The sequence below is a fragment of the Prionailurus bengalensis genome, chromosome B2, assembly GCF_016509475.1.
Source record: "Prionailurus bengalensis isolate Pbe53 chromosome B2, Fcat_Pben_1.1_paternal_pri, whole genome shotgun sequence".
Classification (NCBI taxonomy): domain Eukaryota; kingdom Metazoa; phylum Chordata; class Mammalia; order Carnivora; family Felidae; genus Prionailurus; species Prionailurus bengalensis.
The window spans coordinates 98,770,720-98,784,714 of record NC_057349.1 but is presented as its reverse complement, the minus strand read 5'-3'; the positions used below and the strand labels follow the sequence as shown (position 1 = coordinate 98,784,714).

Sequence of the window (13,995 nt, the reverse complement as noted above, 5' to 3'; positions counted from 1 at the left end):
TCAGTTTATTCGGGATAACCTTGTTTGTGGTATCCTCGCATTATCTCTATTATATCTGCAGCATTGTTATTCTGTAGTCCATTTAAAGCACACTGCATCAGACATAAATCACATATCCTTCTCAAGGAATCAGGGAACTTTTTAAAAAGCTACCATGCACTTGGCATGCCTGGGTGGCTTAGTCGGTTAAGCGTCTGACTTTGGTTCAGGTCATGATCTCATGGTTCGTGGGTTCAAGCCCCGCATCGGGCTCTGTGCTGACAGCTCAGAGCCTGGAGCCTGCTTTGGATTCTGTGTCTCCCTCTTTATCTGCCCCTCTCCTGCTCATGTTCTCTCTGTCTCTCAAAAATAAATAAACATTAAAAAAAAAAACAAACAACTACCATGCACTAGGCCACGAGGCAAGCCTCAACAAATTTCAAAAAGTCGAAAAATTGAAATCAGAGAACATACTCTAACGAAAGTTAGAAATAACAACAAAAATAGACAAATCTGTTTTGAGATATAAGAAACCATACTTCTAAAAACCTAATGTCTAATATTGTTTAATTGTGCCATCTGTTTTCTTTACTTGAACAATCTTGACAAGTTTTCTATTTTTACGTTTTTTCAAAATACCGCTGTTTAGCTCTGGTGACCCTCTCTCTATATGTTTTCTATTTTATTAACTTTTAAAATATATTTTTCTATTTTTCCTGGGGTTTTTTCCCCCTAACATCTTAAAAGTGGTGAGCTTATTTCATGTACTTTTCAGACTTTCTTTGGCTCTAATGTATTTAATGCTTCTAAATACTACTTTAGCTACATCTTATAAATATTGTTATATATATGTTCTTTTTTTTTTTTTCAGTTCTACGTATTGGATTTGGATTTCTGTTAGACCCATTAGTAGTCCCTACACGTGTACACACACACACACACACACACACATACATATGTGTGTGTAACTGCATAATATATATATATGTGTGTATAGCATATGTAATTTGATCTTTAATTGAATATACACAAATATGTGTATGTTTGCATGTATGTATTTTTCCCTTAATTTAATCTCTCTGAAACATTTTGTTTTAGCTGTCTTGTACAATGTATAACTAGATTTTGCTTTTTGTCTCAAACTAAGCTTATTACTGTTTTAATAGATGAGTTTAACTTTTTTGTCAGTATGGGAAAATCCTTGTGTGTAGTGGTGTGGAATGGCTTTGGGGCTAAGTAAATTCTCAGGATATTCTCATTTTCCCTAACCTGCCTGCCTTTTCCAACTGAATTAGTCACTAAAAATCTTATTTTTCTTATTGTAGCATTTTATATTATGAATTCTGAAGAGAATACAGAAGAGTATCCTTTTGCAGATATATTTAATGAAGATGAAGCTGAATATAACTTTTTGCTGTCTAAACCTGTTTGCTTTGTTATATTTGGGAAACCAGTAAGTTATCTCTTGTAACTTATTATTTAATTTTTTTTTTATTTTAAAAATCATAATATTATGTTACCATACAAGAATGAAAACTATGGGGCGCCTGGGTGGCGCAGTCGGTTAAGCGTCCAACTTCAGCCAGGTCACGATCTCGCGGTCCGTGAGTTCGAGCCTCGCGTCGGGCTCTGGGCTGATGGCTCAGAGCCTGGAGCCTGTTTCCGATTCTGTGTCTCCCTCTCTCTCTGCCCCTCCCCCGTTCATGCTCTGTCTCTCTCTGTCTCAAAAATAAATAAACGTTAAAAAAAAATTAAAAAAGAATGAAAAATACATCGTATGATGACTTCTTTGAGTGTTAGACTTTAGTTGTATGACTTAAAAACTAATATAATATTCGTGGTAATTTCATAGCTTTCTCTTCTCTTGTGCACTTATAATTGGAAAGGAACTGACATTGTACTTATCTTTGTTTTTATATTATGAAGAAATTAATTAATCAAAACATTGCACCATGAAAATTGTTAGTAGTCTGTGATCCAGGTTATTTTAGACACAATTGACATATAAAATTTTCTGTGGAATTTGTTGTGAGACTCTCTGGGTATTTGAAGGCCATTCACTATGGAGTCAAACAGGGAGCCTCTCCCATTAATATCTGAAGCTACTGAGAGGCAATGTGCCTCACCTTGACTCAAAGTGCATTAGCAGACCTATATATTATCTTTCCACAAAATAAAAAGAAACCAAAAATGGCTGTCATAAGATAGCCTGCCTTTCTAGGCATTTCTAGTAAGGAACTCTAGATGAGAGGTATTTTTAGCCATTGAGCTAGTTGGTAGTTACCATTAGAGAAACTGAGCTGGTTAATTAAAGAGGCCCCCCAGAATAGCAGAGACCGAAGGCTGGATCCCATCCTTGATTTAATTTTATGTAGACCCTGGGACAGGTACCAAGAAATAGTTCCAGTAATTTTCATTATGTTTCTTAACATATAATAGAGTTTTAAGAGTCAACAGTAAGAGCAGTCAGGTACAAATGTTACTTCATTAAAGTGATCTTTTCTCTTTAAAAGATGACACTTTTCAAAGATGTCCATTAAGAAGGAATTTTTTGCTCTTGGAAGTTACTAAATGGAAGTCTGTCAAAACATTCATAGTTATAAACTTTAGAAAGGAAATAAAGTGACGGGTTTCAGTAGAATCACGGTATGTATTCAAAATTACAAAATTTGATAATCAAAAGAGGACAGTACCTGTAATGCCATAATGGTACAGCTTCCTGGTTTCAGGGCTATTTTCTTAATTTAAAAATGTTATTTAAATCATTTCATAAGGGGCGCCTGGGTGGCGCAGTCGGTTAAGCGTCCGACTTCAGCCAGGTCATGATCTCGCGGTCCGTGAGTTCGAGCCCCGCGTCAGGCTCTGGGCTGATGGCTCAGAGCCTGGAGCCTGTTTCCGATTCTGTGTCTCCCTCTCTCTCTGCCCCTCCCCCGTTCATGCTCTGTCTCTCTCTGTCCCAAAAATAAATAAAAACGTTGAAAAAGAAAAAAAAATTTTTAAATCATTTCATAAAATGTGACTCTTATAGAGAAAAATTATGCTATAAATATCTAAGGTCTGCTGTTCATTTTTTTTTGTCGACAAAAAATTTACTTGATAATATTCATGTATTGTAACCATAAATATAATCTTTTAAATGTGAATATCTGTTTCTCTGGCAAATGACTGTTCTTTTGGGTTTTAAATAACATCTTTCTTTTTTAGGGGGTTGGGAAGACAACCTTAGCCCGTCAGATAACACAAGCATGGAAATGTATTCGTGTAGAAGGTAAATTTTACCTCCCCCCGCCAATATTGTATTATAAAACTTTCAAATATGCATAAAAAGGTAAAGAATTGTACTATCTAGATTCTGTTATTAACATTTTGCCATAATTGCTTTATCACACGTCACTATGAACCCAGTGAATGTCATCTTCATAATATTATCTTCATAATCTTCATAGCATCAGACATATTTTGCCTTTCTGTTAGTCCTAGTTTTGTTCATAGACTTTAGGATGGTTTATGAAATGTCTTTGACTCCACTCTTCTGCCTCCAATTCTCTAATTTTCTCATTTAGACCTGCTGGGGACATGTGTGTTTTAAGTGTCTCCCTATGGAAGATGGGAAGAGAAGGAACGCTCACAGCTGCTCTTGGGAGCATGTTTCAAGACTTAATATTTTTGATGATAAATTTTATTTTTTATTTTGTTTTGCATTCTTTGCAGTATATAAAATGAGGACTGACATCTTTATATAAAATATTCTTTTAATCAATACAGCTCTATGTGTCCTAATAGAAAAATAAGCAGAAGAATGAATAACAATTCATAAAAGTAGAAATAGGGGCACCTGGGTGGCATGCTGGTTAAGCGTCCAACTCTTGATTTCAGCTCAGGTCATGATCTCACAATTCGTGGGATAAAGCCCTTCTTTGGGCTTCATGCTGACAGCATGGAGCCTGCTTAGGATTTTCTCTCTCTCCCTCTTTCTCTGCCTCTCCCCATACTCATGCTCTCTCTCTCAAAATAAACTTTTTTTTAAGTATAAAAATAGACAAATATAAGAAAAAAGAGTTTAACTCCATTTTTATTCAAAGAAATGCTAATTAAAATAACACTGATTCATATTCACCTATGAAACTGACAAGGAATCTTTAAAGTTCTTATAACCATTTTTGGCAAGAATGGTATGAAATGAGGATTCCATGTGCTGTTAATGAAATTGCAATCTGGTACAGCACAATCCACTGATTACTAGCAGCTGAGAACATAATTTCTGAGTCCTTCCCTAGGTCATGCCCCTGTCATTTCTGTCCCAGGATGTCTTCCACAAGGGATGGAATATTTCCTCTTAAAAAGGAAACAAATCATTGGAATTCTAACCTCAGGCCCCTTTTTCTAATCAGTGCTTATCTATTTTCACATTTCTTGATGGCATTCTTTCCTTTCATATAATCAGAGTGCAAAATTAATGGGTTCTAGATATAACTCTGTGGTTATAAAATTATCTGGACTATTACGATGAGCACTGGGTGTTGTAGGTAAATGATGAATCATTGAATTCTATGAAACCAGTATTGCACTGTATGGTAACTAAACAGAGTTTAAACAAAAACTTAAAAAGAAAAAAAGAAAACATAAAATAAAGGGTTTGACATAAAAAAAGGAACTGGACTAATAATACTAGTGTATTCTTTTGAGTAACACTTTATAATTTCCAAATCACTGTCATATACACAATGTTATTTCATCCTCATATTCTCTTGCATATGATACAGGGCATAAGCATGCAAGGCCCAAAGCATTTAAGAGGTTAGCTTCCTCAAGATCCTTTAGCTATCCAGGGGCAGAGACAAGTTCTCTATGGAATACTTTCTGCTGCCTCATGCTTTGGATAGGCTTAAATGACACAATGTATGTAAATGTGTTTTGTAAACTCTTAAAGTGATATACAGATATTTAACTAATCTTTAAGTAACAAAATTAATCTTTGTTACCAGTTATAAAAGACACAAATATGGGGTGCCTGGGTGGCTCAGTTGGTTAAGTGTCCAACTCTTGGTTTCAGTTGGGGTCATGATCTCAGAGTTTGTGAGTTGGAGGCTGGCGTGGACAGCAGGGAGCCTCCTTGGGATTCTCTCTCTCTCTCTCTCTCTCTCTCTCTCTCTCTCCCCTCCCCCACTCATGTACATGTTCTCTCTCAAAATAAATAAAGTTAAAAATAAACACAAACGTGTTTCTTAATTTGGCAATTCTAATATCCGTTTGTGCTAACATTTTGAATTCATATTTTAGCTTTACCAATTTTGGAAGAACAGATTGCCAGTGAAACTGAATCAGGAGTTATGGTAAATCTAAGTCTCAAAGTTATTAGAATTTTTGTTTAAAAAAGCTCTGTATCACAAATATATTATATTCTAATGTGTGCTATCTGTGCATGTTCTTAGTTGCAATCAATGCTGCTCGGTGGTCAAAGCATTCCAGATGAACTTGTCATGAAGCTAATGTTGGAGAAGCTCAACTCCCTGGAAGTTTCTCACTTTGGTATGTTTATTTTTATAAATTGGTGGCTATCAAAGCAGCCTTAAAATTCATGCTTTAGCTGAGGCACACATAAGTTCTGGAGTTGCTCTTTCCTTTGCCCTCTTGCAGGAATCCCAGAGCCTGAGTTCAGTTAAGCGGTTTAGATGCTTTTCTTTGCTTGTTTACCTCATTATTCAGATTCAATTCAATTATTCAGTATTCTTCAGATTCTACCCTTGTAACGTAAATAAATAGATAAGTTTAAATTGTTCAATCTTCTGCGAGCATCGTGTTATCCAGCAAAAGCATCGACACTCTGCTGTGGTACTTCTCACAGTGGTGACAGCCTCTGCTGACTGCTTTCCCATTCATTCAGTTTTATTACGAAGTCCTGTCTATGGCTAGGCTTCTCTGCATTAACCCATACTTACAAGGCAGGAGTGGGAACTAGCATGGCACCAGCTTAGCCTCTGGCTCCAGATATTGGCAGGCTTCAGTCTGTTTATCCAGTCTACCCTCTCACTCTGGACCCAAGAAGTCTCTCTACATTCAAACAGATGCTCAGCAGGGGTTTGGGGCCTAATTTCTCAAGACAAAGACTACCGAAGCTCAGAATGACTAAACAGAAAAGAACAAATCCTGTGACATTTGCAAAAGAAGGAAGAAGAATAAAGATTTGCTGGGAGGAAAATCAGCTACCTGAAATAGATTTATTGAATGAAAGAAGAAAAACTTAGAAAGCTGCGTTATAGAGAAGACATGGTGACTATTAAAATAGAGGGATAAAAATAAAATGTAGTAAAGTAAAAACCATGATTACAGAAGCAAATCAATAATGGAAGTAGCAAAAGCAACTTGTCACTGCAAACTATGTATCATTCGTATCTATAGGTAGAAAGATTTCTCTACATATAGATGATGTATGGAATGAACAATATCTAACCATCCATTCATAGATATATATATATATCATCTCTCTAGTATATGTATTGTATATATACTTACACTCTATCAGTCTTTCTGTTGTTCAGTGATAAAGAGGATAAACTTGGGAAAAACACCCAGAATGTGGGAGGTTAAATGAGTAAAAAGGTAAAAAGGACAATGACAGAATTCCAACACAGGTCAATAAGTGACCTTAAAAATCATAATGATTGAAACTGACACAATCATACAGATAGGTAAGCAAATATCTTTTTTGTTTACACTTCATCACACCTTACTTCTTGAAAAATTTAGAGTATTTTACATGGTCAACACAAAGATGGTATAAATTTATAAATATTGGCAAAAAGAGAAAGAAAAAAATGAAAAAATAAACCTACTCAGCTATGCCATTTATGATGGTCATAACCTTTTTAACCTCTTATGGAAAATGTCAAACAAAAGTAAAGAGATTATATAAAATTCCCCCCATGTATCCATCACCCGGCTTCAATGATAACTCTCATCTAATCTTGTTTTATGTAAACTCCTACCCACATTTGTCCCAAACCTACTTTATTTTGAAACTAATTCATATCATATCAGTTCATCTTTAAATGCTTTAGTATGTATCTCAGAAAGTTAAGGACTATTTTAAACCTAGTTTCACATTACCATACCTAAAAAATTAATAGTAAATCACCTACTAATCACTCTGTGATGTCATTATTTGCCTTGTATATTTTCTTTTTCTAGCTGATTTTTGAGTTTTGTTTTTTTTTATTTTTGTTTTGTTGTGTTTTGTTTTTGGAAGCAGGATCCAACCAAGTTTCACGCATTGCAATTGATTGGTATGTCTCAAATCCCTTTTAATGTATAAATGCCCTCTACCTCTTTCTATCACCTTGTGTTTTCTTTTTTGAAAAAGCTAGTTATATGTGTTTAATAAGAGTTTCCTACATTCTGGATTTTGCTGACTGCATCCCCTCATAGCATTTAATGTATTCCTCTTTCCCCTAGACATGCTGTGCACTGGTGTGTGTCCTGGGAGCTGGCAGTATAAGTGATTTCTTGAATCTGAGGGCCACACTCTCAGCATGTAATTGCATGCCTGTGCTCTAGGCATGCACAACTGGGCTCATTTAAAGGCTGTAGTGGGGGCAGGACCTAGAGCCTCTTCTGCCCAGACTCCCCTCACCTATTGTGTAACGTCCCCAGAGGAATTTCTGTGCAACCTTGCACTCTACTAAATGCAGTTTAAAAGTCTCTGCTCAGCAAGAATTCTTTCTGATGTCTAGTCCTACCCAACAGCCTGGTAGAAACAAAAATTGAAACAAAATTGGAAGTGAAGAGCTTTCAAAACAGGGATATTAACTCTGGCCAGGGTCTAGGTGAGGCTGGGTAATTGATGACTCTAAAATCCCTAAAGACAGATAGATGTGCACTGCTGGGAACACTGCCCAGTAGAGTATTGCCAGATTGAATCTTATTTTTTTTTTCTATACCAGAGCCTTTAAAAAAATTTTTTTTTCAACGTTTTTTATTTATTTTTGGGACAGAGAGAGACAGAGCATGAACGGGGGAGGGGCAGAGAGAGAGGGAGACACAGAATCGGAAGCAGGCTCCAGGCTCTGAGCCATCAGCCCAGAGCCCAACGTAGGGCTCGAACTCACAGACCGCGAGATCGTGACCTGGCTGAAGTCGGACGCTTAACCGACTGCACCACCCAGGCGCCCCTACCAGAGCCTTTTATACTTGGAACTTTTATAGCTATTTAGAAGGAACTTACACAATCTATAATTATAATCCTTTCATTCACAACCTGTCATGCTGTGTTGGCCTTGGGCCAAAATTAGTTTCCTTGAACTACATCCTCACCCAAGAGAAAAAGGTAGAGCCAATGCCTGGGCATCCTAAGAAGTCCCTTTTTGCTCCCTGTTTCTGGACTCCAGAAAACTCGTCCAGTAAGTGATAGACAGCCCTAATCTGGGCATTCCCTGCCCCAGGTGTATCACATAGTAGATTGTCTTGGAAGTCATTGGTCACCAGTGTATCCGCTCATAACAGGCTGGCATGACATCAGGTATATATTAGGGCTGGATGGACATAAGTTACCTGATGTCTCTGAATCTCGCGTCACTTCAGTCTGAAAGCAGTAGCATGCCATCTTCAGTTTTGCAAAAGTGGGAATTCATTCTACTGAACCAGGAAGTGAGGACAAAGTGATGGCATGGGCCAGTCAGTTCCCCCTGGGCAGCCATATGGACAGTATTTCAGCTTTTCCTTGGTGGGGGTGATGTAGGCTGAGCACTAGACTGCTGAGTGTCTATTCTGCCCATGATAGTACATCAGAGCCTTGTAGCAAGGAGTGGTGTGAGGTCTTTCATTCCTCCATCTTCAGCATTGAGGGTAAGGGCTTGGTAATGGTGTCAAGGAGATATGGGACACGGAGGGGAAGTCCTCATCTATGCTTCCATCTCCACACATGTCTCTGGGATTAGAGAGGTTGGCAGTGGGGTTGGCAGCTCTGGTCCATCTATCAGGAAGTATCCTCATGATGTCTTTCCAGAATTGGGTCTAGAGAACTAAGCTCTTCCACTCTCCCACATCTCTTCCATAGATACATTCCTAGGGTCTGGATATTATGATACTGGCTACCTCTCAATGGGTAAAGCCCTAAAACGCATCACTCAGAAAATTCAGGCAGCCCAAATACTGGCCTATCAGGTGAGAACCAAACACCATGGAAACAACCCATTTTTCTGCTGCTTCCACTAGGAAAGAGCAAGTTTTTTTAATTTTATTTTCGAGAGAGAAAGACAGACCATGAGCAGGGAAGGGGCAGAGAGAGAGAGACAGACTCTGAAGCAGGCTGCAGGCTCTGAGCTGTCAGCACAGAGCCCGACACGGGGCTTGAACTTGTGAACCATGAGATTATGACCTGAGCCGAAGTCGGATGCTTAACTGATTGAGCCACCCAGGCGCCCCAAAAGAGACCAAGTTTTAAACTCATTCCAATATACATGTACACCTGAGGTTTAGGATACCTACAAACAGTTGCACTTGGAATGCCTGATAAGCTGTTCAAGCACTGGCAGCGATTGTAGTAATACACAGGGTGCTGATGAGCACAGCACACAGAGTGTCAAGCTTCCATCATTCATTTGTAATACACAGATGTTGGGCAGCATTGCCAGCAGAGGGAATGAGAGGGACAGAAGTATTGTGTAATCCCCCTGTTGTTTAGAAGAGGAAGACATGAACTCTGGAGACTGATGTTCTCTGGCAATATCTGATCAGGAGAGATGATCTGGACAAGAGTTGAATTCAACCTAGGGCTAGGCCATGCAGTCCCCTTCACCACAGTACTCACCCTCAAAATGTGATGGCTTAATGCCAGCCATCACATCTCAATACCTTGACAAGTTCCAATAATGTTGTTAATCAAGTGGAGGATAATTTAGCAATAGAATCCAAACCAAACTAGGGAAGGGGGAAGCCAGGGGAACAAAAAGCAAGAACAGCAGGAGGAGGCAAGTGGAGAAAGGTCTGGCCCAGTTCCCGAGACAGTGCCAATGCATGTAGTAGCTAAATTTTTGCAGGAGTGTGTTGGGTTCATTTAAGGAACCTTGAATAGAATGGATGCCTTAGCAAACCGTAAGAGAGTCTTAAATACAGAGAACAAACTGAGGGTTGATGGGAATGGGGTAAATAGGTAATGGGCATTAAGGAGGGCACATGTTAGGATGAGCACTGGGTGTTATATGTAAGGGATAAATCACTGGATTCTACTCCTGAAACCAAGACTACACTGTATGTTAACTAACTTGAGAATAAAAAAATAATAAAAAGAATGGATGCCTTAGAATATGACCATATTTCAGTCTTTTAAAGACAACAGCAAAAGCAAACGAATAAGCCAAGTTGGAAATTAAAGATTGTATCAAGACTGGAGGGAATCATAATTATAGCTCATATATCCAAAACTAAAGATAATAATTCTCTCTTTCTGCCTTTTGAAGTCAAACTACTTAGGACTGCTTCTCTGGGTAGCATCCAATACATAGTGTTTGAAAAATCTTAGGAGAAATGCCTAAGTATTTCATGAGATTTTGGATTGCCATGATAGTTTTCGGTCTGCTTTTGTAAAATTGAAAAAAAGAGTATGTAGTAAGCATGTTCTCAAGTGAGGATTTTGAGGTTGGCTTATTAGACACATTCATTCATCTATCAACAGATGCTTAATAACTGTTTCTTTAGTCATACTATTCTAGACATTGCATAGCAGTTCTCAAACTTTTTAGTTTTAAGACTCCTTCATACTTATAAGATTTGTTGAGGCCCCAAAAGAGCTTTTGCTTACTTGGGTTATATACATCAATATTTATCATATTAGAAATTAAAACTAAGAAATGTTTAAAATATTTGTTTAAAAATCATAACAAAACATCACATGTTTGCATTAATAGCATATTTTATTAAAAAAATAATTGTAATCTTCAAAACAAAAAACTTAGTGAGAAGAGTGGTGTTGTTTTATATTTTTGCAAATCTCTTTAATGTCTGATTTAAGAGAAGACCTAGCTGGCTGGGTTCTCCTGTCTCCTTCTGCTTAATCTGTTGCAATTCATTGTTTCTGTTGAAATGTATGAGGAAAACCCAGTTTCACAGATACGTAGTTAGAAAAGGAAAGTATATTTTAATAGCCTTTAGAATAATTGATCCTACATCAAAACTCACCAAGGGTAAGTTTCTTAAAGGTTATTTACATTATAGAATCTGAAACCATATCAAGGACATTTTCTAACTCTGTTACATTAAAATCCGTTGGTCTAAGGGCACCTGAGTGGCTCAGTCAGTTAAGCATCTGAGTTCGGCTTAGGTCATGATCTCAGGCTTCCTGAGTTTGAGCCCTGCATGGGGCTCTCTGCTGTCAGCACAGAGCCTGCTTCAGATCCTCTGTTCCCCTCTCTGCCCGTCCCCTGCTTGTTCTCTCTCTCCCCTTCTATCAAAAATAAATAACCATTTAAAATAAATAAATAAATAAAAATCCATTGGTCTACCTTGAACTTGGAATGCATGCATGATTTGGAGGTGTACTATGCAGTAATTATTAGGAAAATATTAGTTCACTGAGTTGTGCAGATCTTCCAAATGTCAACACTTTTCATTATACAATACCAGAATATCACTTTTGTTAATTTCACCACCAAGTTCATCAAGAAAAGTTTAAGAAAAAATTTTTTTGATATTTATTCATTTTTTGAGAGAGAGAGGACAGAGCATGAGCAGGCGAGGGGCAGAGAGAGAGGGAGACACAAAATCTGAAGCAGGCTCCAGTCTCTGAGCTGTCAGCACAGAGCCTGATGCAGGGCCTGAACCCATGAACCATGAGATCATGACCTGGCCAAAGTCAGGTGCTTAACCAGCTGAGCCACCCAGGCACCCCCATCATCAAGAAAAGTTTTAAAAATCAGGAAGTTGTAAAGCTTATGGCAATAGATACATGTTTTCTAAAATTTGAGTTTTTGCTTGAATTTTATAATTGGCAACAAATACTGTCAGTTGAAATGACCAGCTCACTCCATTCACTTTTTATAAAATGTCTGCCAAATATCCAAAGCTGAATAACCATAATTTTTGTCCGTTCTTTCAAGAAAAAAAAAGTCCTATTAAAACAGGAGAAAAATTGACCTAAGTCCTTTAATTCTGAGAAAATTGAGACTTTATTAACAAGAGAAAATTTTCTCAAGCATGAGAGTGACATAATTAAAGAAATATATTAAGGAAATTAATGTGATGATGGCAAACAGGGTGAATTTCCATGAGAAGATTTAGTTTTCTGGGTAGGAATGCAAGCCAGTAAGTGTACTAAGCAAAAATCATGTTGATAATGTTCTGGTTTTTAAACTGTATGAGGAGGTTCATTGGTGTTTCATTACTCCCCATAACTTATATAAATATTACGTACGTATATATTCTATTATAAGATGCTAGCTTTAGAAAGAAAAGAATATACTACACAACCCCTATAGTATACCCTTACCATCATCACAGGGCTTTCCTAACTGTTCAAAGAATTACTAGCATGGAATTTCCTTCCCTAGGCCCCTCATGTGCTGAAAAGAAATTGATTTGGAATTTTTTAAGATGTTTCCTCCCAGCTCAGTGATTTTATTTATTATCAGAAAAACATTATTCATAGTTATACTTCATGTGGCAATAAACTTAACTATTAATTAAAAATATTTGACAGATGATTTTAAGATCTACATTAATATTCATCAATAAGCAAATGAGATTTACAAAGTAATAACAAATCCATGCTCTCATATATTGGTGGCATTAGAAAACTTTAAAAATTATATTTTATTCAACAGGTTATATTGTCACTGAACTACCATCACTTTCACAGGATGCCATAACTACTTTGCAGCAAATAGAATTAATTAAAAATTTAAATTTGAAACCTGATATAATAATCAATATTAAGGTAAGTTGTTTTTCTACCATAGCGAACCATTCTTTTTAACAGTGGTGGAATTCAAGGAGTATCTTCAAAAATACTAAGTAGTTAAGGAAATAACTGTTTAAGTGTCCAGTGTCTTAAATGTTTGTTTATTTTTGAGGAAAGAGAGAGAGAACGGGCAAGGGAAGGGCATAGATAAAGGGGGGCAGGAGAGCTAAGCAGGCTCTGAGCTGTCAGTACAGAGCCCAATGTGAGGCTAGATCTCAGAACCATGAGATCGTGACCTGAGCCGAAGTTAGATGCTTACTCCACCCAGCCACCCAGGCGCCCCAAGGAAATAACAATTTATGTATCAATCATAGGGACTGAGTTATTCCTTCTCATGCCTCTGTGCTTTTACACCTGCAGCTCCATCCAAAGGAAATTCCCTCCCGGCCTTTTCAATAGGCTTAATCATAGTCATCTTTTGAAAGTCAGTTCAGGCATCATCTGTTTCCCTGATGACCACCTCTTCCACGCCAACACACATATTAACTAACTCATTCTCTCTCATTCTTTCTCTTTCACTCTCACTTTCTCCTTCTCTCTCTCCCTCCACCTCCTCTACCTCTCTCTTCCTCCATGTCCCCTATACTTTACTACAGGAAAGTTAAATACTTCTCTGATGACCACTCACATTGCTCTCCTTATCATAATATGTTATTATATTGTAATTGTTTTCTTCTGGACTCTGCCCTACTCGAAGGCAAGAACTATGTCTTACTCATATAAACATCAACTAGCACAAGATAGTGTACCTAGTAGACACCTGATAAGTTTGACAATTAAATACAATGAAAGAAGGAGCAAATGATTTGGTCATATGAATGTTAAAGAACATCATTCAGCCTTGATTAAGAGTCAGGCTGAGTCCTATCCCCAATCTCTCTATCAACAGAATTTGGCAAATCACATTTAAGAGACTCGATTTCTTCTTTACAAAAATAGTAACTGCTTTATGTGAGAATGATAAGACTTCAGTGAGGCCAAGTCTGTTTGTTTATATGAAAATTGATTATAAGCTTTTATATTCATAACTGCCTGGTTCCCCAAAAGTTTTGACAGCTCAAGATAAA

The 13,995-nt window shown here is 37.4% G+C and overlaps 1 protein-coding gene across 1 annotated transcript in view; it reads left to right on the top strand.

Moving 5' to 3' along the window:
* AK9 (adenylate kinase 9) overlaps window positions 1-13,995 on the top strand; it is a 135,391-nt gene that overhangs the window by 8,923 nt on the left and 112,473 nt on the right. The window contains 5 exon segments of the mRNA XM_043592094.1: window positions 1,305-1,432; window positions 3,184-3,247; window positions 5,260-5,312; window positions 5,412-5,508; window positions 12,792-12,904. Coding sequence (XP_043448029.1) covers window positions 1,316-1,432; window positions 3,184-3,247; window positions 5,260-5,312; window positions 5,412-5,508; window positions 12,792-12,904 — 444 coding nt within the window. The 5' untranslated portion in view covers window positions 1,305-1,315.